Raw genomic sequence first — 27,538 nt, forward strand, 5'->3', positions numbered from 1 at the left:
AGTACTCTTGCCTGGAAAATCCCATGGACAGAGGAGCCTGGAAGGCTGCAGTCCATAGGGTCGCTGAGGGTCGGACACGACTGAGCGACTTCCCTTTCACTTTTCACTTTCATGCATTGGAGAAGGAAATGGCAACCCACTCCAGTGTTCTTGCCTGGAGAATCCCAGGGACAGGGGAGCTTGGTGGGCTGCCGTCTGTGGGGTCACACAGAGTCGGACACAACTGAAGTGATCTAGCAGCTTAACAGCTGTGTATGTATGTTCATGTAAATTAGATGCAAATATTTAACATTGAATATTTCACATAAAAACCTAAATCTGCAGCTTCTGTTGCAATGTAGAAGAGTCTGGCAGCACTGGACCTGCGTTCTCCCCTGGAAACAACAGACAGAAGAGGTATAGCAACTCGCCCCCACCTCTCAGATGGGACATTTTCTCCAGTTCACCACACTCCCCACCATCCCCTACTGCCTTACACCCAGGCCTTCTCACACATTAACAGTACTTGGTTGGCTTTGATTGGCCCTTGGGTTTGCAACCACAGTCCTAGATGTCCCATAGTGGCTCTTCTCAGACAGAGGGCTTCTGCTGGGAGACGCACTCTGGCCAAATTGATGTCTCAGTTTTTCAAATAAAACACACTCTATCTGACCCCAGTGCCTTTGCATATGCTGTAAACTCTTCCCCTCTTTTCTTCATTGTCTCTGCTGAAATAGCACTTCTTCTAAGAAGCTCTTTCCATTCTCCCAGTTAGAATCTCTCTGATTTACACATTCTCCTAGTTCCAAACATGTCTCATTCCTTGTCATTTTCAGTTTGTAATTACACATTTACTTGAGTGATTTGCTGGGAAAGATTGAAGACAAAAGGAGAAGGGGGTGAAAGAGGTTGAGATGGTTGGATAGCATCACCAACTCGATGAACATGAGCTTGAACAAACTCTGGGAGATAGTGAAGGACAGGGAAGCCTGGTGTGCTGCAGTACATGGGGCCGAAAAGAGCTGGACACAACTTAGTGACTGTACGACAATAATTTTTTTTTAAGTTTCTGAAAAGGTAGTTCCTTCACAGAATCAAACAGCAAATTCAAGCAGTAACAAAGGGAAGAATGTAATTATTGTTCTAGTGGCTGTCTTCCCTCTTGAGAAGAGGGGTCATGTTTATTTTGGATTCTTTCCTATATGCCAAGTATCACCAGTGGAACTGGCTCATTCAATCTGTTGAACAGTGAGTGAGGACAGGAGTGAGTGTAGGGGGACAAAGGAAGGAGGGTGTATTCGTTTCCCATTGCTCCTTTAACACATTACACAGACAGTGGCTTAAAACAACACAAATTGATTATTCTGCAGTTCTGGAGGGCAGAAGTCTGACATGGATTGTACTGAGCTAATACCAAGATGTCAGCAGGGTTGTGTTTCTTTCCAGGAACACCAGGGGAGAGTCTGTTTCTTTGCCTTTTCCAGAGTCTAGAAGCTGTTTTTATCTTTGGCTTCCTCCATCTTCAACGCCAGCAATGGTGGGTGAAGTTCTTCTCACACTGCATCTCCCTCTGACTCCCCAGATTTCTCCCTCTTCCACAGGTAAGGACCCTGTGATTACACTGGACTTGCCTGGATGGTGTAGACTCGCCCCTATTGTAAGGTCAGCTGATTAGCAACCTTAATGCCATGGCAACCTCCATTCTCCTCCGCCTCATCACCTGACACTTGACAAGTTCTGGGGATTAGGAGGTGGCGGTCTTTGAGGGGCCACTACAGGCACTTTTAGTGCCCACTGTTTTACTGCAGTTCACAGATATCATGCTTTTCACAAATTAAAGATTTGTGGCAACCTGCACCAAGCATTTCTCCAACAGTATTTGTCCACTCCATACCTTTGTGCCACCTTTTGGTAATTCCTATGATATTTCAAACTGCTTCCCTTTCTATTTGTCATAGTGATCTGTGATCAGTGGTCTTTCATCTATTGCACAAAGATTACAACTCCCTGAAGGCTCAGATAATAGCTAAGATTTTTTTTAGCAATGGGTATTTTTTTTTTTTTAATTAGAGGACAGTTACTTTACAATATTGTGATGGTTTTTGCCATACATCAACATGAATCAGCATTAGGTATATATATGTCCCTTCTCTCTTGAACCCTTTCTAACCTCCCTGCCCATCCCGCCTCTCTAGGTTGTCACAGAACATTGGCTTTGTGCTGCCTGCAGCATACAGCAGCCCCCACTGGCTACCTATTTTACAGATGGTAATGTACATGTTTCAGTGCTGGCTACCTATTTTACAGATGGTAATGTACATGTTTCAGTGCTATTCTCTCGTATCATTCCATCCTCTCCTTCCTTCACTGTGTCCAAAATGTCAGTGTCTCCTTTGCTGACCTGCAAGTAGGATCGTCAGTACTGTCTTTCTAGATTCCATATATATGCATTAATATATGATATTTGACTTTCCCTTTCTTAGTTTCTTTCTGTTTCTTACACTACTCCGTATAATGGGCTCTAGGTTCATCCACCTCATTAGAACTGACTCAAATGCGTTCCTTTTTATAGATGAGTAATATTCCAAGTGATGGGTATTTTTAAATCGAGGTGTATACACTGTTGTTCTTAGATATAACACTGTTGCACACTTAGCAGACTACAGTATAGTGTCAACATAACTTTGATATGTACTGAGAAACCAAAAAATTTGCATGACTTGCTTTACTCTAATATTTGCTTTATTGCAATAGTCTGGACTAAGTCCATGCTGTCTCTGAGGAACACCTGTATTCTGCCCACCCCAGGAGAGATTTTCCTGAATACTGAAAATCCTCTGAGTGATTCTAAACTGAATGTCTTCTGACTATGTATCCAGGTCTTCAAAAAAATAATGATACCGACCACCAAATATGGCACAATGTGGCTACTTGTGAAATTTTAGGGTAAAGTTTAACACAAGCCAAGACTTCCTCACTGATGGATATGCCTTCTATTTTCACAGAGCTATTACAGAATTACATGCAATTCTGTCTGTAAATTATTTAGTTCAGGGCCTGGCACACAGTGAATGCTCAATAAATGGTAGTTTTAAAGAGGGGGGCAGCGCAGAACAAGATGGCACCAGGTACCACCTGCAGTTTAGGGGTGCTGGCCTCAGCATCAGAGCGTTTGTACAACAAATGACCATCTGTGTTGTGCTGGGGATAGGGTGGTACATGGAATACCAAACAAATCAAAAGGTCCCCATGGACCTTTTTCTTTAATAAGTTGGGTCTTAACTCAGAAAAGCAGAAGAAAAAGCAGCTCCACTTACGTGCAGAGAATGGACTGGTCCTCCCGATCTGAGAACAAAAACAAAAAAGAGCCACGAGTTAGAATCAGCTCTGAGTTGAGGGTCAGGACATGCTGCCGCCCAGGGCTCCCATTTAAGCTCACACACCCTGGCCCCTCTGGGGGTGACAAGGGGCCAGCTGAGCTCATTGCCCAGGGCATAGGGGACAAGGCCAAAGACAAGAGGGCAACAAAGCCCTGGAGGCAGCCCCAGAAAGATGCTGGAATCTGACCCATTCAGGAGGCAGTGAGCATCCCGGCCCCACCCGCTCGGAGTGGAGGGGGGTTCCCAGGAGACCCACTCTGTACAGATGAAGTCACAGACAGAACACCGACTTTGGATCCAGACAGACTGGGTTTCCTCTTGGCCACTTCCCAGCTCTGTGGCCTTGGGCGAATATTCTTAACCTCTCCAAGCCTCAGTTTCTTTATCTGGCAGTGGACATTTTTAGCTTGAAAATCCAGTATGCTTTCCTTCTTCTTCTGGCAAGAGCATCCTATGTTCCTTAAAGAGACATGTCCAGGGGACTTCCCTGGTGGTCCAGTGGTTAAGACTCTGAGCTTTCAATGCAAGGGGTGCAGGTTTAATCCCTGATCAGGGAACTATGATCCCATGTGCCGACAGAACAACAATAACAAAAAAGGAGACACGTCCCCTGTGCCACTCCACTCCCGTTATCAAGCACTGTCTTGGTGGGACTGACCCACAAGCTCTCCCAGCCAAGAGACAACAGCATTTCCCAGGCTGCGTCAATCAGATTCTCTGAGCTAAAACTCCAACCTGGATCAAGGACGGAGAAGCTCAGCGGGTGGGCAGAGCCCTGAGGGGGCCTCACTTCCTGCGCCCCAGAGCCCAAGCAGCCCCAAGTTTCTGACATTTTCTGAAGCTGGCTCCCCACTCTTCCCACACATTTGTGAGCTCCCCAACACTCCTCCAGAAATTCCTTTCCTAGATAAGGTCTCTGTCGCTTACCACCAGAGAACCCTGGTGGGCGCAGAGGGCATCGTGAGACTACACGGGATTAAGCAGATGTTACTGATCACCTTTCACTCTTAAAGTGACCTCAGGAGGTGGAGCCAAGATCCCCTATGAGGGTCATGGGTAAGGTGACACACTCCAACCGTTGGTCAGTTAATCATAACCGAGAAAGAACATCCTCTGCTGGGCAATGCTGATGCAGCTTTTCTTAATTTCATTCCTGGCTCCAACCCCACCTTCATATCGCTCAGCCTCTCCTGATCAAAGGTCTCCGTGGATCTAGGGACGTCTTCCTCAAGATCCCTTCTCAGAGTGATCTTTCCGATATGCTGAGCTACCCAATCGCTCTGCTCCTCAACACTCTTCCACTTTGAAAGTGTCTTAAAGTGTTAAACATAAATTTATCATATAACCCAGCTATTCCACTCCTAGAAATCTACCCAAGAGAATAGAAACATGTGTCCCTATAAGACTAACACATGAATGCTCACAGCAGAGTTATCATACCAACTAAAAAGTAGAAACAACCCAACTGTTCCTCTGCTGGAGGATGGATAAATAAGATGTAGTCTATCCACCCAGTGAAATATTATTCAGTCATAAAAACAATGAAGTACTGATACAGATTACACCATGGATGACTCTCAAAAACATGATGTTAAGTAAGTCTGACACAGAAGGCTACATACATATTGTCTTATTCCACTTACATGAAATGTGCAGAAGAGGTAAATGCATAGAGATAGCAAGTAGATAAATTAGTGGTTGCTGAGGGCTGGAGTGGGGTGACTGCAAACAGGTATGAAAGGTCATTTGGGGGCTTGGAAACTGGATTGTGGTGATGCTTACATAAGTCAATTTACTAAAACTCACTGCATTTTACACTTACAGTGGGTGAATGTGGAGTATGCAAATTTTATCTTAAGTTGTTTTTAAACATGTGCATGTCCCCCAGGCCCCTTATGTGAGGCCCAGACTCCTGAACATGACATCCAAGACTTCCCATGACTGGCCCTGCCCACCTCCCCAGCTTCGGCATCTCTATGCCCTTCACTCTCAATTTCCAGCAACCCCACTCAGATAAACCCCCAATCACACTCCGTGCCTTTGTTCAGGCCATTCCTGCTGCCTAGCAGGTCTTTCTCCTCTCCTTTCCTGGCTACTTCCCTCAGTCTCAAAGATAATACCTCTTCCAAGAAGTCTTCCCCGTAGTGATGAATCCAGGAGGCAGCTTGGCTATAAGTCTCTGACAATACTCCTAAGCTATCCCAGTAGTCAGCCTTGCTAGAGAGAAGAAGCCCCAGGAAGAGCCCCTAGTCTCCATCAAATAATCTGACTGCTGCCTCCATGCCCCCCTTGATAGGAATCCTAGAGCTGTCACTGGTTCCTGCCCATCACCAAGACACGCCTCCACTTCCACCGCCCCTGTGCTGCCTGAGCGCCCTGTCCCAGGCTGGCACTTTTGCTCCTTGTGTCTCTGCCCCCACAGAATTATGAATTACTCATAAGCAAAAACATCCATATCTGGACCCCACTCCCCTCAGTTTCCGGGAAACTGAGGTCATGTCCTCAATCCCTAAGCCCCTGACACAGAGAAGGCACAGTTTGGCGAGCACTGAAAAAAGCCAACCCCAAACCTGAAGACATGAGCTTCTTGAAGACATGAGCTTCAACATACATGCGAGAAATTGACACCAGTGACTTCCCTGGTGGTCCAGTGGTTAAGAACCTGCCTCCCAGTGCAGGTGACTTGGGTTTGATCCCTGGTTGGGGAACTAAGATCCCCCATGTCACAGGGCAACTCAGCCTGCACACTGCGGCTAGAGAGGCCAAGTGCTGCAATGAAAGAGCCCTCGTGGGCCACAGCTGCCTGTAGGGGCTAGCTTTAGGGGGCCCGGGGAGGTTCCACTCAGGCAAGCTTGATCTCTGAGCCAAGGGCCAACAGGAGGTCCTTGCAGGGAGAAAGGCCACAGGAAGGAGGCAGCTCAGCCTTTGGCAGGAGAACTTTCCATCACCACAAAGTCCCATTTCTGGTCCAGCTGCACTGATTCCCATCAGGCCAACATGCTCTGCCTCCTGCCTCTGACTCTGACCTTGGGCTGATCCACAAATTTCAAGAAACAGCCATACCAGAAACCCTCACATGTGTGCCCAAGGACAAATGCTTAATTTGGTCACTGCAGCAATATCAGTCAAAGCAAAAGACTAGAAAGGAGTGATTTTGAGGTGGACAGACAATGGACTGTCTCCACCCATCTGCTTTCGGGACAGAGGTGGCCTTTCCAGCAGCCTTGGGAAACCTGAGCCCAGAAGACAAGAGATTGACAGGGTCCATGCCTGTCTGGAGGCTTTTCCTCCCAGGTCCCCAGGAGAGGAAGTGGCTCCAAGGGGAAGGCTTGGCAGCTGCCGGGGCAGCTCCATGCTGGGCGCTGCCAGGGGACCTCCGGCCTGAGACATTCCCATCGGAAACACACCACTCCAAGCATGGGAAGCTAACTGTGTCGTGGTTAGTTAGGGGCAGGAGGGCTCGGTGTGCATATTGCTTGCTGACCTGTGCGGAGCCCAGGAGACCGACTTCTCAGGGCTTTCTAGCTGATTCCTTTCCTGAGCCTGAGCTCATGTCTGACATGAGGGAGCAGAGTTCTAAGAATGTGCAAAGGAGTCCCCCAACCCAAGCTTTGCACATGCTGTTTCTTCTTCCCAGAGCACCATCTGTATTGCTTTTGAACCTGCCTTATCCATTCTTTATTTTTTTTTTACCCCAATGAAGTGAAAACCACATAAACATAAATTAAACCACGTAGAAGCAAACAACACAGCGGTAGGTTGTACCTTCACAAAGTCGTGCAACTCACACCTCTGTCTAGTTCCCAAACCTTCTCATCAACCCCCCAATAAAACCCCACACCCATTAAAGAGTCACTCTCCATCTCCTGCTCCCATTAACACCTGGCCCCACTGACCTGCTCTCTGTTTCTATGGATTCACCTATTCTGGACATTTAACACAAACACAAGTGGTCTTTTGTGTCTGGCTCCTTTCACTTAGCATGATGTATCTGAGGCTCATCCCAATGGTAACATGTATCTGAACTTCATTCCTTCTTATGCCTGAATCGTCCTCCATTGTAGGCAGATCTCATTTTGTGGTTCCACTCATCCATTGATGGGCATTTGGGTTGTTTCTAGCTTTTGGCTATTGTGAACACTGCTGCTATGAACATTCAAGTACAAGTTTTGTTTGAGCACCTGTTTTCAATTCTTTGGGTATATATTCTAATTGATTCTTGAAATGTCACCCTGAGAGTCACCTCCTCTATAATATTTTCTCTGACCCCATGCCTCCCTAGAGCTAAGCTGGGGGCCTTTCTACGATATGTCCCCTCCAGAGCTGCCATGAACAGTGGTGCAAGTCAGACACTGCATAACTATAAGGGGGAACCATTTACACTGGTCACTATAGATCTGTATATTTATTACAACCATCTTTCAACAGATGGAAGAAAATTGCGTTGAGAAAGGGGTAAAAGTAAAAGTGTTAGTCACTCAGTCGTGTCCAACTCTTTGCGACCCCATGGACTGTAGCCCACCAGGCTCCTCTGTCCATGGAATTCTCCAGGCAAGAATACTGGAGTGGGTTGTCATTCCCTTCTCCAGGGGATCTTGCTGACCGAGGGATCAAGCCTGGATCTCCTGCATTGCAGGTGGATCCTTTACCATCTGAGCCAAAACAGGGGGTACCTTTGTCTAATTCTATAAAGGTACCACCCAGTCTAGTGGTGACCCTAGCTCCACTAGTTCAAAGATTCCCTGCCTTGCAGCGCTTAACCTCATCATGATCATTGTTTCCCCTCAATACCTTTTAGAAGAAAGGATTAATCAGAATGGTAATGGACCATTTCCCTATGATACAACAGGCAGAATTTTTTTCATCTTAGTAAAAATTATGCTACTTTATATTATTTATAATAGCCAAAGAGTACAAATGATACAAATGTCCATCAGTTGGTAAATGGATAAACAAAACGTGGTCTATTTGTACAATGGAATATTACTCAGCCATAAAAGGAACGGCACACTGATACAGGCTAAAACATGCATGAACCTTGAAGATATTACACTATGTGAAAGAAGCCAGTCACAAAGGACCACATATTGTATCATTCATTCCATTTATTCGAAATGTGCAGAAGAGGCGAATCTATAGGGACAGAAAGTATCAACACTAGTGATAGTATTGAACTAGGAGTGGGGAAGGGAATGACTACAAGAGGGCACAAGATTTCCTTTGCAGATGATAGAAAGATACACTTAGATTGTGGTGATGGCTGTGTAGCCTTGTAAATTCACCAAAAACCAGTGAGTTGCATTCTTAAAATGGATTAATTTATGGTTTATAAATTACACCAGAATAAAACTTTTTAAAAAACACAATGTTACTTTTACGCCATCTCTGAATCAAGAGATCTGATTGCTCAGATTATCACACGGAATCTGCTGAGCAATCTGATTGCTTAGATTATCACACGGAATCTATTCACTTTTCAACAGTTATGAAACTGTTTTTTTTCCTTAAATAAACATGAATTCTTTTTACTTAGATTACAAAATTAGTACACAACCACTGAAGAAAGCTTGGCAAATACAAAATCCCCCTAACCCGTGATGGTTAACATTTGGATATATCTTCTTTTCATTATTTTTTATAGGAGTTTAGAGTGATTTACACAATTGACACCATACTATGGCATGGTTTTTTAGTCCTTTTCATTAACAGTGTTTCCTTCTTGGGCTTCCTTGGTGGCTCAGGTGGTAAAGAATCTGCCTGCAAGGCAGGAGACCCAGGTTCGACCCTTGGGTCGGGAAGATCTGCTAGAGAAGGGAATGGCCACTTACTCCAGCATTCTTGCGTGGGAAATCATATGGACAGAGGAGTCTGTGGACTACAGTCCATAGGGTCACAAAGAGTCAGAAACGACTGAGTGACTAGCTTTATACATTGACCATGTTGTACAGTCTTTGTTACTGACATTAAATGGCCTTATAATAGTCCACAGAGAGGTTCCTGCTCTTTCTCCAACCTCATCTGGTTACTCCTCTCCCCCACTTACATCCCAGCCACACTGACCTTCTTGGCACTTTCGTAATACATCATACTCATTCCTGCTTCAGGGCCTTTGCACTATCTCCTCCTTTTGCCTCTAAAGCTCTTCCCCATTTCTTGATGTGACCAGATCCTTCTCACCTTTTATTTGTTGTGTAGTCACTCAGACATGTCTGACTCTTTGCGACCCCACGGACTATAGCCCACCAGGCTCCTCTGTCCATGGAATTCTCCAGGCAAGAAAACTGGAGTGGGTTTCCACTTCCTTCTCCAGGGGCTCTTCCCGACCCGGAAATCAAACCTGGGTCTCCTGCAACGGCAGGCAGATTCTCTACTACTGAGCCACCGGGGAAGCCCTTCACTTTTCACACCCCAGTCCAAATATCATATCCTCAGATGGAGCCACTTTTGACCACTGCACACCCATAGCCATTACCCTCAGTTTCTCTTGATCCCATCTTCCTGTTTTATCTTCTCCTTAGGGGGGAAATAACATTATAATTTTGCACCTGGAATTATTTTTTGCTCACTCAACAGAACTGTTTTAAAGCTTCTCCTACTAGCCCCTGAGCTCCTGAGGTTCAAAGGCTGTGCCTGATCCCGGGAGGCAGGGACAATGTGTGATACACAGTAAGTACTCAGGAAATGCTTAATGATTTGAATCAATCTCAAACAATCTTTTCTTCCCTCTCTCTTAATCTCTCTCAGAAAGGCAATTCCGATTGAAGCCACGGTGAGTGCTTCTTCCTATATTCACATACTCACTCAACAAACAAGTCCAGAGCGCCTACTCTGTGCCAGGCACTGGAAACACAGGGTTGACTACACCGACCTAGTCTTTGCTTTTGAAAGGCTTATGATCTGGTGCGAGGGTCAGAAAGGCAAAGAACTGACTGCAAGACGTGGGCAAATTCCACAGTGCCTATGTGCCCAAAGTGCTACTGAAGGTACAGCTGTTTTACCTTATTAAAAAATGTTTTTAAATATTTATTTATTTATTTGGCTGCACCAGGTCTTAGTTGAGGCATGCAGGCTCTTACTTGTGAAATGTGGGATCTAGTTTTCCTGAGGGAGCCAGTTTCCCTGACCAGGGATCGAACCTGGGACCCCTGCATCGGGAGCTCCTAGTTTTAGCCACTGGACCAGCAGGGACGTCCCAGTGTAGCTGTTTTAACATACCCTGAGAGGCAGGATATCCCAGCAGCTGTGGTGGCCACTGAGCTGCATGGAGAAGGATGTGTAGGAATCCCCATGGGAGAAGCCACCAAGGAGGCGGAGCGTCCCATCAGGAGGGCCTGGACCTCGGCACCTCAGGGCCGGGAAAGGGCACAGCAGCAGAGACCAGATGGCCGGCGGACCGCATCCCAGCATCCCGCGCGCGGATTAGGCCCCGCCCCCTGCCCCGAACCTGGAGACCACCCGGTCTCACACTCCAGCTGCGGACACCTCGGTGTCCCCTCTGTCCCCTGGGCCTCGGGGTATGGCCTTGGATGAGCAGGTGTGCGGGGGAGTTCTCCAAGGACCGAGAGGGCTCTCCGCCGCCTCCCCCGCAGCAGGCCTGAGACTCCCAGGAGACGCCCAGCTCCCCACAGACCAGCTATTTCGGCCTGATCCCAACACCAGCTCTTGGTTTCTGGCTGGGGAAGCCAGAGGCCCGCGGGCTGACCATAAAAGGACAAAACCCAGCTGGGTCTGAGCGAGGCCTGGGCTGGCTTCTTCTCTCCCGCCTTCCCGTGCCAGGGTGCGTGGGATCAGGCGAGAGGAGGGTGGCCAAGCCCTGTCTCCCGCGGGGTCACCACTCCCCCTGACCTCCAGGCCCCTGGGGGTGAGGCCTGGCCTCCACAGCGCAGAAAGGTGGATCCCCACGAATGTCTGCCACCCTCCAAGGTAGACGCAGAAAGTTCCAGACACCCCCGCCCCCGCCTGGAGCTGACGGCCAACGCCCTGCCCCTGCCCTGCTGGGCACCACACTCTCCAGGCACCATCGGAATAAACCCACACAAGCACTGGGGCAGGTGCCATCCTTGTTGGGACAAGTGAGGAGACCAAGGCACAGAGAAGTGGGCGCATCTGTAGAGCCAGGATTCCAGCCCAGCTCAAAAGCGACGCCCTGTGTACACGCTGCTATATTAAAAATGGGTAACCAACAAGGACCTACTGTATAGCACGTGGAACTCTACCGGGTGTTATGTGTCAGCCTGGATGGGAGCCAGGGGTTTGGGGGAGAATGGATACATGTATATGTATGGCTGGGAACCTTATCTGTTCACCTCATGCTATCACAACATTGTTTGTTAATGGGCTATACCCTAATACAAAATAAAAAGTTTAAAAAATAAATAGCACCCCGGAGAAACAAAAGCGATGCCCTAAACCTCTCCTCTGTAGGTCCACCCTCCTGCCCCAGCAGCACAGGGAGGAAAATTCTGGGTGAGCTGAGGTACTCTGAGAGCTTGTGCTGGACCCCAACAGGACTCTTCCAGACCCACATGAGGCAGATCTGGCCAGTGAAGTGGGCATGGGTTCATGACCAGTATTCTCCCAGTGGTCTCCTGGGCCTCGGCTCCAGCCTCCAGTCTCTGCATCCTACTCTCTACTCCAGCCCCACAGCCTCGTGCATTGCATCAACTCCTTTAAGCTCACGTTACTTCTCAAGGAGGCCTCCCTGTCCTCCCAGCTTAAGGAGATCCCAGGGTCTCCCGCCCTCCCCCCATAGCACATGTATTTGTGATTTGATTTGATTAATATCTACACCCCTCAGTAGACTGTGCCCCCCAACAACAGTTCCCTCACAGTAGGGCCTCAACACTTTTGGACAAAAAGGGGAAGGGGGAGCCAGATTTTCTCTGAGGCTGGGAGGACACAGTGGGAAGGCCAGAGCACTCAGACTCCAAGAGGAACAAGCCGCCGCCAAGTGTCAGTCAGAGCTCCCCAGGTCCACTCCCCTCAGCATATCTGCTTTCCAACTCAGTATTTACTGGTTATTAAAAAATGATAATAATTCTCCTTAGCTCTCTCCCATCTGTGTGAGACACCATGGGCCGTCCATAAAATATGTATCAGAATCAGATGATCCTTCTTCTTCATTTCCTGCCAAAGAACGTGATCTTCTTGTGATAACTCAGAAGGCCAGCCAGACAGGGCCAGCCAGATGGAGCCACCAGCACCCCTCGCCCTGCCAAGCCAGATGCTGAGCTGAAAGCAGAGGCAAAGTCTCCGTGAGGCAGAGAGGCAACTGGTCCCCTCCCTGGGCGGGGCGGGGGGGGGGGGTGTTGCAGGAACACAGTCTCTGCAGCAAAATGTCTGGGAAATTACTTCTGGGCTCCACTTCTCGGGCAATTCAGAGCATCATCTTCCTTACCAAGAAGACAGGGATAAAAAGCCGCACTTTCCAAGGATGTGAAAAAGATGCAGGGAGATTGGACGCACAAAGAGCTTAGAAAGGGCCCAAGACCCATTCCAAAGCTCAATAACAAGAAATTATTGTCAACTTTATTATCATCACTGCTCCATCATCTCCATGCTCCATAGCAGTGAGCTTGTGAAGTGGTTATAGATGGCAGCAGGTCTGACTCAGGAGGACAGGCTATCAGGCCAAGTTCAACCCTTTCTAAGTATAAGGCCTAAGCCAGTCTCTTAGCTGGCGGCTCCGTCTGTCTGGCCCTGTCTGGTTGGCCCTCTGAGTTATCACGAGCAGCCTCAGTCTCCTCATCTGTTAAAGGGGGCTGACAGCAGTGCACTACCTACCACACCACACTGCCCCAGAGGGAAGATAAGAGTATCCAGTGAGGGACTTCCCTGGAGGTCCAGTGGTTAAGATTCCACCCTTCCAATGCAGGGCCAAGGTTTGATTCCTGGCTGGGGAAGTAAGATCCCACATGTCACAGGGCATGGCCAAAAATCAAAAAAAAAAAAAAAAAAATTATTGGCTTAAAAAAATCTTTTTAAAAATAAAAAGTGCTTCCAGCTTGGCTAAAGGAGATATCACCAGCTTTGACATTCAGCTCTGGAGCCAAGCGCCTTGGTGTTCTGAGCCTCATTGTCTTCAGTCTGTCACACGGAGAGTCTGTCCTGCAGGGGAGCGGTGAGGGCCAAGGGGCGCAGGATCTATGGGGCAGCGAGCTCAGTGCACACAGATGCCCTTCCTGTCTCTGCTGAGATACAGAACCTCCGGTTGAGCACGGGCCAGCCCCCCAAGGCCTGCTGACCCAGAAAGAAGGTTCAGACTGAGTGTGGGAACTTGCAAAGCAGAGAACGGAGTTTGGATCATTCTGCCCACCTCCCCACCCCCACAGACTTCTCCGAAGCTTAAAGAGGGTTCAGCCAAGAGCCTGAGCTGATAAAGGTCTGGCTATTTTTTTAATCCCCTTAAAGTGGCTGGTTAGTACTAATTAGGTGCGGACACAACACTTCCAGTGACAGGTCCCGAGGGCTCCTCTCATCCTCAGAGTGAAATCTCACCTGCCTTTCACACCCTCCCCCACCCCAGGGACCTACAGAGAAGAGGCTAGAGATCCAAACTGGCTTTTGTCAGGAAAGCTTTGCTGACGCTTTCCCCACACTCATGATGCTATAATTTGCTGAAGTCACTCACGCCAGCTTCTCAAGTGCTGAGCCCTCAACGCTAACCCCCTGAGATGGCAGGAGACAGTCCTACAGGAGCAAACAGCCTTTAGCGGGGCAGGAGGGGCGGTGAAACAGCTCAGCATCACCTTGGTCCAGCAAGCCTGGGGCTTCAGAGTCTGATAAACCAAGTTCAAATCTGCTCTGACACTCCTGAGTCAAGTCACCTCCCCGAGCCTCAGTCTCCCCAGCAATAAAATGGGGCGAATGACAGCAGCTGGCTCCAGCACTGCATTGTCTAACCAGTCATGTTCTCCCACAGCAGTCATGTATGGATGTGAGAGTTGGGCCATAAAGAAGGCTGAACACCGAAGAATTGATAACTTTTGTGCTGTGATGTTGGAGAAGACTCTTGAGAGTCCCTTGGACTGCAAGGAGGTCAAACCAGTCAGTCCTAAAGGAAATCAATCCTGAATATTCATTAGAAGGACTGATGCTGAAGCTGAAGCTCCTTTGGCCACGTGGTACAAAGATCTGACTCATTGGAAAAGACCCTGATGCTGGGAAAGACTGAAGGCAGGAGGAGAAGGGGACGACAGAGGATGAGACGGTTGGACGGCATCACTGACTCCATGGACATGAGTTTGAGCAAGCTCTGGGAGATGGTGAAGGACAGAGAAGCCTGGCATGTTGTAATCCATGGGGTCGCGAAGAGGCAGACATGACTGAGGCAACTGAACAACAGCAACCAGTCATGTAAACACATGTCCATGAGTGAAGGAAGGGAGGGAGGGAAAAATAAATAAATGTTTAAAGGAGTCAATATTTGCTGCTTCTTAAGAACTATCATGGTCAGTGTCCTGGGAAAATTTAAAACATTGTTGGCTTTCTTTACTTTATAGTTTAGTGTTGTTTTTATTCTGGATTACATACACAGGCACCATAATAGTTTCAAGGCTTCATTTTAAAGGTCCTAATCTGATCCCAGGTGGCTCAGTGGTAAAGGATCTGCCTACGAAGGCAGGAGACACAGCTTCAATCCCTGGGTCAGGAAGATCCCCTGGAGGAGGAAATGGCAACTCACTCAAGTGTTCTTGCCTGGAGAATCCCATGGACAGTGGAGCCTGCTGGGCTACAGTCCACAGGGTTGCAAAGAGTCAGACACGACTTACTGACTGAGCACCAGCATATGGATCTGATCCCGTCTGCCTTGTCAGTCTGCGGTGAGGATGATTGGAGAGTATTCCTGGAAAGCCCTGTGCACACAGGAAGCACGCAAAGAAGTCCACTACTGGGCTTCCCTGGTGGTCCAGTGGCTGAGACTCTGAGCTCCCAATGCAGGGGGGCCAGGTTCAATCCCAGGTCAGGGAACTAGATCCCACATGCCTCAATTAAGAGTTTGCATGCTACAACTAAAGATCCTGAGTGCCACAACTGAGATCCAGCACAGCCAGATAAATAAAGTAAATATTTTTAAAAAATCCACTATCACCATTATCACATCTTTGGAAAAGAGAGTGTGAGAGAATTTCCATCAAAAGGTAGTGGGTTGAACACAGGCAGTTGCTGCTGCTGTGTGTCCGACTCTGTGCGACCCCAAAGACGACAGCCCATCAGGCTCCACCTTCCCTGGGATTCTCCAGGCAAGAACACTGGAGTGGGTTGCCATTTCCTTCTCCAATGTATGAAAGTGAAAAGTGAAAAGTGAAAGTGAAGTCGCTCAGTCTTCGACTTAGCGGCCCCGTGGACTGCAGCCTACCAGGCTCCTCTGTCCATGGTCCTCTTTTCCCAAACTTCATTAAAGTGACAGTAAAGGGGTTCTGAAAGTGAGTGAAAGTCGCTCAGTCATGTCTGACTCTTCACAGCCCCATGGACTATTCTCCAGGCCAGAACAAGCCTTTCTCTTTCCAGGAGATGTTCCCAACCCAGGGACTGAATCCAGGTCTCCCACATTGCAGGCGGATTCTTTACCAGCTGAGCTATGAGGGAAGCTTTATTTTGGGGGCTTCAAAATCACTGCAGATGGTGGCTGCAGCCATGAAATTAAAAGATGCTTGCTCCTTGGAAGAAAAGTTATGACCAACCTAGACAGCATATTAAAAAGCAGGGACATTGCTTTGCTGACAAAGGTCTGTCTAGTCAAAGCTATGGTTTTTCCAATGGATGAGAGAGTTGGACTATAAAGAAAGCTGAGTGCTGAAGAATTGATGCTTTTGAACTGTGGTGTTGGAGAAGACTCTTGAGAGTCCCTTGGACTGCAAGGAGATCAATCCAGTCCATCCTATAGGAAATCAGTCCTGAATATTCATTGGAAGGACTGATACTGAAGCTGAAACTCCAATCCTTTGGACACCTGACACGAAGAACTGACTCATTGGAAAAGACCCTGATGCTGGGAAAGATTGAAGGTGGGAGAAGAAGGGGACAACAGAGGATAAGATAGTTGGATGGCATCACCGACTCAATGGACATGAGGTTGAGCAAGCTCCACGAGTTGGTGAGGGACAGGGAGGCCTGGCGTGCTGCAGTCCATGAATTCGCAAAGAGTCGGATGGGGCTGAGCGACTGAACTGAACTGAACTGAACTGAAAGGGGTTTTTCTCAGGCTTCCCACATGGCGCTGGTGGTAAAGAATCTGCCTGCCAATGCAGGAGATATAAGAGACGTGGGTTTGATCCCTGGGTCTCTAAGATCCCCTGGAGGAGGGCATGGCAACCCACTTCAGTATTCTTGCCTGGAGAATCCCATGGACAGAGGAGCCTGGTGGGCTATAGTTTACAGGTCTGTAAAGAGTTGAACACGACTGAACACACATGCACAAGGAGGTTTTTCAAAAGCACATGAAACTGTCCAAATAAGTGGGAGAGGAGAGAAAAACACAACCTTGGAAACCAGCAAACGGGATGAGTGATGACAGTCCCAGGAGACTAAGCTGGTGGTGGAGAAGCAGAGTCCCCTGCCTCCAGCCCAAACCTCAGTAACGGGCAACCTGGGGCCTCAGGAAGAGGGTGGAGGACAATGAAACATGAGGACTGGTTGAATGTCTGTCTGAGAAGCTGCTAGACACATTCCAGATACCATCTATACTCCCTGTAGCCAAGTGACTGCCCTCCCCACAGCCCACCAAAGGGGGCAGATCAATTCTCTGGAGAGGGAGAAATAGAAGGTATCTGTCTTGGGGACACCAGGAACAGCAAGAAGACAATATGCAAGTTTCATCCCATAGTTTGAAACCCTCAGCCTCTTCTCAACTAGATCTTTAAAATGACGGTTGTTGTTGTTTAATTGCTAAGTCGTGTCTGACCCTTTTGCAATGCTATGAACTGTAGCCTGCCAGACTCCTCTGTCCATGGGATTTTCCAGGCAAGAATACTGGAGTGAGTTATCATTTCCTCCTCCAGGGGATCTTCCTGACCCAGGGATCAAACCCATGTCTCCTGCATCTCCTGCAATGGCAGGTAGGTTTTTACTGCTGAGCCACCAGGAAAGCCCCAAAATGATAGTAGACAGATCTTTACCCTTCAAGCAGAAGACTGTACAAGACTTCTCTGAAGAATTTCACTAGCCCAAGAAAAAAGGCTGAAAGATACACTAGGAGTCACCCAACGGAGCAGCCCAGCCTCACCAGCAAGCTCCTCCTGCAAACACGAAGCTGCCATCAGTTTTTTGGTGCCCATGTGTTAGAGCATCCCAGATGAAGGGACAGTCAATGAATCAGCAGGCATTGGAAGAAAGTCACTAACAAGACAAACATAAATTAAAACAAATAAGTAAGAAATATGCCTATTGGAGATAACAGGGGCCTACATGTGGAGAAGTACCCTCTAAGAAAAGGAACGTGTATGGAAAAAGAATGTGATAAGAAAGAAACATTCAGGAAACAGAACAAGTTCTTGGAAACTTTTTTTTGGAATGATAGTAGTAACTGAAAACTCAATGGAGGATTTATAAGATAAAGCTGAGGTAACTGCTTAGAAAATAAAAAAGACAAGAGAAAGAGATGAAAATTATATTAAAAAAAATCTGAGAATTCCGGTATAGAAATAAGAAAACATCTAGAAAAAGCAGAACAGAGAATACAAAGAAAAAGAAATCATTAAGGACATAATTCAAAAAAATTTCCCAGAATGTAAGGACAGGAATTAAGGACTATGAGGATCCACTCAAGTCTCCAGCACAATGAGTAAAAACAGACCCACACCAAATCCAATCATAAACAGGGAGATAAAGATTAAAAACAACAACAACAACAACAAAAAAACACTTTCAGAGAAGCAGGAAGGAAGAAATTTAAAAAAAAAAAAAAAGAAAAAGGTCACATACAAAGGATCAAGAATAAGAATGACTTTTATCTTCCCAAAAATGAAACTGAATCTCAAAGTTAATGAAGCAATGCCTTAAAAATTTGGAAAGAGAATTATTTCTTGCTTAAAAATGTAAACCCAGTTAAACTATCTCTTGGGATTCCCTTTTGGCTCAGATGGCAAAGAATCTGTCTGTGATACAAGGGACCTGGATTCGATCCCTGGGTTGGGAAGATCTCCTAGAGAAGGAAATGGCAACCCCCTCCAGTGTTCTTGCCCAGAGTATTGTCTATGGACAGAGGAGCCTGAGGTTGCAAAGAGTTGGACATGACTGAGTAACTAACACTTTCACTTCACTTTCACAGTGAGTGAGTAAAGTCGCTAAGTTGTGTCTGACTCTTTGCGACCCCATGGACTGTAGCCTAAACAGGTTCTTCTGTCCATGAATACTGGACAAGAATACTGGAGTGGGTTGCCATTTCCTTCTCCAGGAGATCTTCCCGATCCAGGGACTGAACCCAGGTCTCCCGCATTGTAGGCAGAAGCTTTACCATCTGAGCCACCAGGGAAGATCCAAGGGCAGGACTTAGGGAGGGAGAGCCCTGAGGTGAGGTGGAGCTGAGGGTGTATCCGCTACTGGTCACCAGAGGGTATCTATTGACATTGACAAGTTGCTCAGTCTTGCCGACTCTTTGCGACCCTATGGACTGTAACCTACCAGGCTCCTCTGTCCATGGGATTTTCCAGGCAAGAGTATTGGAGAGGGTTGCCATTTCCTTCTCTAGGAAGGTGTCCAGGGCAGGTCAAAAGACTCCAGTAGCAATCACTTCCAAAAAGAAGCTATAAATAGGATCTTGAACACATATCTTATATTGTAAGACACATTATAAGATTAGCACATTTAGAAGGAGAATTTGTGGTAGAATTAGTGATTAAGTACACAGATACCCAAGTTGGGGAAAAAAAAGGTAATTACTAACTCCAGGGGAAAGAATAATTTGTACAGGAAAAGGCATCACAAGACTGTGCAGAGCTCAGTTGTGAATGGCATCTTCACAGTCATGATAATGTCAACTCAGAATATAGCTTTCATCAAAGTCAATATAAAACTACATTGGGAGCTTATGTGATGGGGCATGGTTGTGTGTGTGTTGGGAGGAGGCCGGAGGACAAAGCAAGGGGGTGATTGAGTGAAATGCTCATGTTCCATGATGAAAAGTCAATAAGTAATGCCTAAAACTGAGGGAGAAATTTAAAATATGAGTAATATGTTCAAGTCTCTTAGAGATTACAGTGTTAAACATCCAAAATTCAGTTAAGAGTTGCTAATGGTTATCCCTGGAGAAGGGGAAATTAGAGAAGCAACCAAGGAGTGATGTTTTTCTTAACAAGCCTCGAGGAATTGTCTAAATCATCTTCATCTGCACCTTCAATAAAAACGAAAGCTAAAAGTGTGAAAAAGGAGTAAGGAATCCCTTTAGGTGTATAATACTCTGGCAGCATGCAGAACAGTGCATACGAAATGTTACTATTTGTGGGGAAAACTTGGGAAGAGAGAAATGGATGCGTATCTTCAGACATGTGCAGAAAATATCTCTAGGAGAGTACCTAAGAATATCTAATAAACTAGAATAATAACCCCACGGTTATCTCTGGGGAGGCAGACTAGGAGTCTTGAGCACAAGGGTTGAAAGGGAGAATGGTCAGCTTTTGAATTTGAATCCATCATCTCTCCAAAAACAAACAAAAAAAACATTGGGAAATGTAAAAAGTAAATACGATATCATTTACACATACACATATATATGACATATTTTAAATGCTGACTTCTCTCAATGTCTCCTCCCCACTGGGGCCTGGCTTCCTCTGGGGAGGGGCTTGTGAATGAATTATGTCTTAGAAATCCCCTCCCTTATTCCCAACTCCCCTGTTACTATTCTCAGCCAGAATGCTCCACCCTCCCCTTTCCCCTCTTAGTGAGTCATCAAGGCTTTGGTAACTCCCCACCCCTCTTGGACAACCCACCCCATCCATCCTGGCCCTGGTCAGCGCTTTTCTTTTTTTAAAAAGAGTTTTTAATTAAAAAAAAATTTTTTGGGGGGGCCGGGCTGAGCAGCATACAGGATCTCAGTTCCCTGGCTAGGGAATCGAACCTGTACTCCCTGCAGTAGAAGCATGGAGTCTTCATCACTGGACCACCAGGGAGGCCCCTGGTTCTTTTCTTTCAACAACTCTGAGAGTTAACTGAGCAGTTACTCCATACCAGGCACCAGCAAATATGCCAGAGATTCCATGATGAGCAGGGAGACAAGCATGGTGTTTGTGGGTTTCATGGAGTTTAGGGGGCCTCGGGAACTTAAGAGTCCACACGACTCAAGATTCCACGCGACTCTTTTAAACATTTTAAACATTTCGTGTTCAGTGAATGCGTTCTCCACTCCTTCCCAATCCTATCTCTTCACACGCCATCCTGTTTCACAAAGGACTTGAAGAGGAGGACATAGCTACTGACTTAATGCCTCCAACAAAATAGAAAGTTCAGTGTGATCCCAGCCAAGTGACTGGATAGCCTGGGACAGCAACATTCAACAACAGAGTCACAAACCGGGCCCATGCATTCCTTCACAAAAACCAAATTCCCACTTTATAAAGAAAAAAGAAAGATTTTTCCTAAGCTTTTATTTTTTTCTCCTTGATTTTTTTTTTTTTTTTTTTGGAGATGTTTTTCACTGGAGTCTGTCATCACTCATTTGCCAGAAAGCACCAGGTAAAGCCAAAACAAATGTATACATAGCAGCTATTGATTAACCTTTAATCTAAAAAGAGCTTATCTCTCATGGATCTGTGTGCTTATGGATGGCATTTTTCTCTTCAGGTTTAAAATTTCTAGGTAACTTTATATTTCACTATATAATTGTGTGTTAAAATACAGAGCCTAAGAGGAACAAAATGTATTTGCCCTGGGAGTCCCTGTATGGAGTATAACATTGCCCCATGTACAGGAAGTGGTCTAGGGAGGCAAAAGTTATCACAACACAAAAATATTCTTCAAAGAGTCAAGTATTTGGGAAACCAGATCCCACTAAAGCATCTTTCTCTAGACTGCATCACTGCTGTCCTCTAATTCAAAGGCTTCACCTTGCCAGCTATTGGGTGTCAACATCCATCGTCTCAATACAAACACAAAACAAAACGGCAGCTCTGCAAAACTGCCTGTTTCCTGGAAGGCGCAGTGTCACATGTTGGTGACGTTCAAAAGGCACCAAAAATGTCAGATCACTTCACAACCAAACATTAGGGAGTCATCAGGAAAGATAACCCAACAAGGACTTTGAGAGACTGTGCTAAATACCAAAGAAGTCAAAGCCCTTGGCAACAGTGGTGATTTCTCCAATAAGTCTGTACAAAATTATCTTCTTATCCCATGCTGCAGAAATCAAGCATGGCATGAAGAATGGTGTCTTATGCTCTTTCATGGTTCTGTTCAAAAAAAGTTAAGGAAAAAACACCCAACTCTGTATTAATTTTATACTCTTTCTAAGAATTAGCACATCTAGTTGCAATAACCACAAAATTCCTATTGCATGTAAAATAAATAAGCCTGTGTTCATAATTTCCAATGTCATTTTTTAAGCCCATCAAAGTCTCTTCCCCTTAATCTACATGCCCATTTTAAGTAAATCTTTTATGGAACCAATTATTTTCAGATAGTCATAACCTCCTTCATTTCATGCCATCCAGCTCAGTTAGTATATGAAAAGTTATATAGACAAACGTTAATGGTGATGGTCCCTGGTGATAGAATTATGGGTGCTAGTACATTCTCTTTTTGCTTAATATATGTTTCAATTTTTCTAGAATAGAATATATAAGATAGAAGTTTTTTGTTGCACTTAGTCACTCAATCATGCCCAACTCTTTGCAACCCTTTAGATTGCAGTTCGCCAGGCAATTCTGTCCATAGGATTTTTTTTTTCAGGCAAGAATACTGGAGTGGGTTGCCACTTTCTTCTCCAGGGGATCTTTCCAAACCAGAGATAGAAATCACATCTCCTGTGTCTCCTGCATTGCAGGCAGATTCTTTCCTGTGGAGCTATCAGGGAAACCCTAAGTTTCTTAAAGTTACACATATAAATTTTAAGAGCACTATGGCAATGTTCACCTGTCATTCCCTCTTCCCCTTTTCATTCTGGTATTCAGACTAAATGTGCTTAGTAAGAGCCCCCTTAGCTTCCCTGTTGGCTCAGTGGTAAAGAATCTGCCTGCCAATGCAGGAGATGTCAGTTCGATCTCTGGGTCAGGAAGATCCCCTGGAGAAGGAAATGGCAACCCCCTCCAGTGTTCTTGCCTGGGAATCCCATGGACAGAGGAGCCTGGCAAGGTACAGTCCATGGGGTTGCAAAAGGGTCAGACACGACTTAGCAGCTAAACAACAACAAAAGAGCTCCCTCAGCTCCAGAAAAGAACTAGGAATAGTCCAATCCAATCATAAATGTTCCAGTTCTCTTTGCCAATGATTGGTTTAGAGGTGTGCATGTGATCAAGACATAACAGACGTAGGGATGCCTGCTGATGAGTTTCTGGAAAAGTTTTTCTTCTCTCATAAAAATGAGATGTGGGGAAAAAACCTAACCCTTCACTTCCTTCATGCTTTTGGATATTGTAACATGAGGATGTGATGTCTGGAGCTATGGTTGCCATCTTGTGATGATGAGGAAGCAGCCAAGAAAATCCCAAGAAAGTCTGTTGTTGAGCTGTTAAATTGACTGAGCCTGAAATCATCAACATCCAGACTACTTGTTATATGAGGTAATAAATTCCTGTTGTTTAAGCCATTTTTATTGATTGCTATGCTTCTTGTAACCAAAAGCACCCCAAGTTATATGAACACTGTAACTCTGTGATGTTCAGCTTTCCAAAGAGGTGTGTGAACCACCATCGTATACTCTTCCATCAAGAGACACTACAAAGGATTTTTTTTTTTTTTTCCACAAAAGCACATACCTAACTCCAAGAGTCATCACTTTATAACCTAGGATTATATCTCCCGCAATCTTCTTTGCAAGGCTCCATATTCTGGTCTTTGGACATGATGGTAGTACCCATCTGGAGTGGTCCAGTTTGAATCATACCTGTGTGGCGTGGCTAACCCTGTCAGTAATTTGGGGAACTTCTACCTGAGCCCCTTTACCTTGAGGTGGGGAGTAATATGTCCTAGGTACACCTGGCCTCAGGAGCTTGCAGAACTGGGCTCCTTTCAATTCTCAACAGAACATTCTTGGAGGAAGCTATTCCAGGGTCAAGTGCAGGAGCCAGGCAGTAAACTCAAACACGTGGACCAGGCCAGGGAACTGAAGAACTCATATGTCCTTTTGAGGGGTTGACAGGTGGGATCACATGTTGCCAGATGTTCCAATACTTTCAAAATAACCTAGAAATTGGGCTTTTTGTGTACAAACTCCACATTTTTAAAAGTTGGCAGCTAATTAAAGTATCCTTAAAACTCCATGTGGACCAAAATCCCATGAGGGCTGGATCCAGCCTACCAGCTGCCGGCTCACCACCTCTAGGCTCTTCACACCTAAAAATCACATAACAACTGTGCACAGCTTTAAAACTGCCAAAGCTCTTTCCTGTTGCCCTTTTGCAAGTGTAAGGACAGAAGGACTCCTGTATCTGAAGGCCAGATCCATTTATAGGAGGAGGTATTCCATTTATGGGAGGAGGCATGAGAGAACTTTCTAGAACTATTTCCCATCTTGGTCTGGGTGGTGATTACAACTGTAGGCATGTAAAAATTAATTTTGGACTGGACACTGAATTTGTGTACTTTTTGCATTCTCCTGTATGTATGTTCTACCGCAGTAGAAGTTATTAATGATAGTAATAATAATACTACATAAATGTGGAGGTAATACGCAAAGGTCTTCAGTGTAGGAAAGCCTGTTTTACCATCTGTACAACACGCTGCAAGATGGATTCTCTCACTCCCTTTTCACAGATGAGGAAACTGAGGCTGTAGAGGAAAAGACATTTGCACAGGATCCCACAGGATGTGACAGCTGGCTGCAAATTCAGATTTGGTTGGCTCAGCGCCAGGGCCATTCCCCACCCGCTTCCCTTCCAAGGTGACAGCAGCTTGCCATCTTCCAGATGGCTGGTCCACCCAGGCCTTGGGCAACCAGGGGTCAGCGAGCCCATGCCTGTATTTGCCCAAGCTATCTCCCCTCCCTCCTCTCCCGGGCTGCACACACATCTGTTCTGCTTGTTTTTTACCTTTTTCAGTCACAGCCCTTCTGTTACCCAGCTCCGCCTGCCAAACCCCACATTCTTGGCGAGAACTGCAGGCAGGCAGGACAGGAGGGGCCTGGTGAGTGACTATAAGCAGCCCAGGTGGGCTCCCTGGAGGAGGAGGAGCTCTGTGCCTCTGCAGGCGGCTTACCTTGCAGCATGCTCCGGTAGGCCGTGTCGGCGATGGCGTAGATGTGGGGTGGCATCTCGTGCCGCTTCTTGCCCTTGTACATCTCAATGATCTTCTCTGAGTAGATGGGCAGCTGCTTGTAGGGGTTCACCACCACGCAGAAGAGGCCCGAGTACGTCTACAAAAGAGAGAACCGAGCTTACTTCAGGAACCCGGCAGGGACAGAGCTCTGACATCCAGTCTGTGACCACCCACCACAGCTTGCATGGTCTGAGCGCCACTGTGTGCATTTTCTCACTTCATTCTCATAGGAGCAGCTTTGAATATATGCACTCAGAGTCCCATTTTAGAGATGGGGAAACTGAGGCTTGGGGCTTCACAGATGGCGCCAGTGGTAAAGAATCCAATACAGGAGACACAGAAGACACCAGTTCAATCCCAGGTCAGAAAGATTCCCTGGAGGAGGAAACGGCAACCCACTCCAGTATTCTTGCCTGGAGAATCCCATGGGCAGAGGAGTCTGGTGGGCTACAGTCCATGTGGTCACAAAGAGACATGACTGAGCAGCTGAGCACACGCACAAACTAAGGCTCAGTGTCCCGGTGGGAATCTCTGGCATCATTGACTCCACGTACAGGGGAGAGGAGCAAAGGGTGAGCTTGGATTTCTAGGACACTGTTTATAACTGTGGTTTTAAATAGTGCTGGGTTCAGACCCTTAGGCCACTCCCAACCACTGTCACTTCATCTCCCTGAGCCTCACAGGCTTAAATAACACCTACACTTTCTTGAGCACCTACTATGCACCAGCCACTAAGCTAAGTACTTCACAGGCATCTTCTTTAATCCTCTCATTCAGCCTCCTACAGGGATACTATAATTTCCCCATGGCCCATTTGACAGATGAGGAAACTGAGGCTCAGTGAAGTTCTAACCAAGTCACGCAGCTGCTGGGAAATTGAGAACTAAAATCAGGACTTCACCCAGAGCTCATACTCTCCTCGACCATGAAAAAGGACAGAGTCCCTCATCTGTAAAGTGGGGATAAACACAACTGTCTTTAAATAGGAATGGTACTTAACACATTACAACACATTACATTCATGGATGAACCCTGAAAACATTACACTGAATGAAAGAAGTCAGACACAGAAGGTCATGTATCACACGGTCCGCTTATCTGAAATGTCCAGAACAGGCAAATCCATAGAGACAGAAAATAGGTCTCTGGTTTCCAGGGAGTGGAGAGACGGGGGAATGGGAGTGACTGCTAGTTGGAATGGGTTTTTTTGGGGGTCTATAAGAATGTTCTGGAACTAGATAGCAGTTGGGAGTAAGACTACTCTGCGAATGTATTAATGACACTTGTTTCCTTCAAACTGATTAATACTGTGAATTGGTTATACTGGATTTTATCACAATTAAAAAAGATTGGCAGTTCCTGGGGGTCCAGTGGCTAGGACCTTCCACTGCTGGGGGCCTGGATTTAATCCCTGGTCCAGGAATTAAAATCCAGCAAACTGCACAGCAAGGCCAAAAAAATTAATTAGTTAAAAAAAAAAATCATCCTGCCCTACCAAGTGCAGAGGAACGTCTGAAAATGATCAGAACAAGGAAGGGGCATGAAGATGCTCGCACGCCCCGCCGTTATGTGGGCGGGGGAGGCGTGCTCCTGGTATACTGCTATTCTTTACTGTACTCTGGCCTTTCCCACGCGCTGAGCTCAGAGCCCAGGAGACAGGCGCCAACCTGTCCCAGAGGAACTGCTTTCCCAAACGATAACATCAGTGTTGCCCAAGGCTCTGGTGGGCGAGACGAAGCATGTCTTCCCTCCAACTCCCCCAAGATGTGACTGAAGGAGGAGGAGCAGAAAGTCCATCCCTGGGTCACACTCACAGCCCGGCAAACACCAGGGAGGTTCAGCGCCTCGATCAAAGCCACCCAGCACTGAGCCCCACTCGGCCCATGTGAGGCGTGCCCATGTGAGGCGTGGGCACTGTCCATCAGCTGTGGGCCTATTCCTGTCCTAAAGAAACAACTGGTCATCCGTTCATTCAGTCGCTCATTCATTCATGCATTCCACGTGTGAGGCTCTGGGGTTATAGTGCAAGACAAAACACACAGGGACCTGCCCACAAAGGGCTTTCAGTCACGGCAGCAGCTGGTTGGTGAGTGAGGGACTCCCTCCAGAGCCCCATCTGCTAAGGCGCGATGATGATGAGAGTTGATCTGGGGTGAGGGGAAAATGCTCTTTCTGAAAAGGAACAGGACTGGGGTGGGGGAGGTGAGAGGGAGGCAGTAATCTCCCAGGTTCCCACAAGTCCTATCTAAACATCCATCAGCCACTTATCAAGCACCGACTGTATACCAGGCCTGTGTTAGATGCTGGAAACAAACAAATCGATGATCATTCCTGCTCTCAAAAAGCCCCCTTCAAAAAGGAGACGAGGACGTTCAAAATAACATCATAAGAACAATCCCTGTGGATTATGGGAGCAAGGAAGAGAGGGCCCCAGCCCACGAGGAGGGGGCAGTGCTCAGAGAAACTTCAGCAGGGGGTACTCCCTGCACTGAGACTTAAGAGATAAGGTGCTAACAAGTTCAGGGACACAGTAGGTGCTCACTAAATGCCTGCTAAATGAATGCCTGAGGGGTCAGGTAATTATAAAGCTTCCCTGGAGCAGGGGCAGCGCTGCCTTCATCTCTGTGACCCAGGGCCTGGCACTGGGCTGCACACAGCAGGTGCTCAGTAGACATTCGTTGAACACGTGGTAAAGCTGTTCCAGCTGTGTGTTTCCTGTTCCTCTGCGTCCTGGTCCGCAGCTCAGGGCCTCCATGGAGTAAGAGCCCAAGAAT

The 27,538-nt window shown here is 46.7% G+C and overlaps 1 protein-coding gene across 3 annotated transcripts in view; it reads right to left on the reverse strand.

The window, feature by feature from the left end:
• The window catches only part of MYH11 (myosin heavy chain 11), a 127,470-nt gene that overhangs the window by 75,924 nt on the left and 24,008 nt on the right, over positions 1-27,538 (reverse strand). For all 3 annotated transcript variants that reach the window (XM_024984962.2, NM_001102127.1, XM_024984963.2), the window contains 2 exon segments: positions 24,705-24,861; positions 3,297-3,324 (listed from right to left, as the gene is read on the reverse strand). In XM_024984962.2, the coding sequence (XP_024840730.1) occupies positions 3,297-3,324; positions 24,705-24,861 (185 nt within the window).

This window comes from Bos taurus, chromosome 25 (assembly GCF_002263795.3).
Source record: "Bos taurus isolate L1 Dominette 01449 registration number 42190680 breed Hereford chromosome 25, ARS-UCD2.0, whole genome shotgun sequence".
Taxonomy (NCBI): Eukaryota; Metazoa; Chordata; class Mammalia; order Artiodactyla; family Bovidae; genus Bos; species Bos taurus.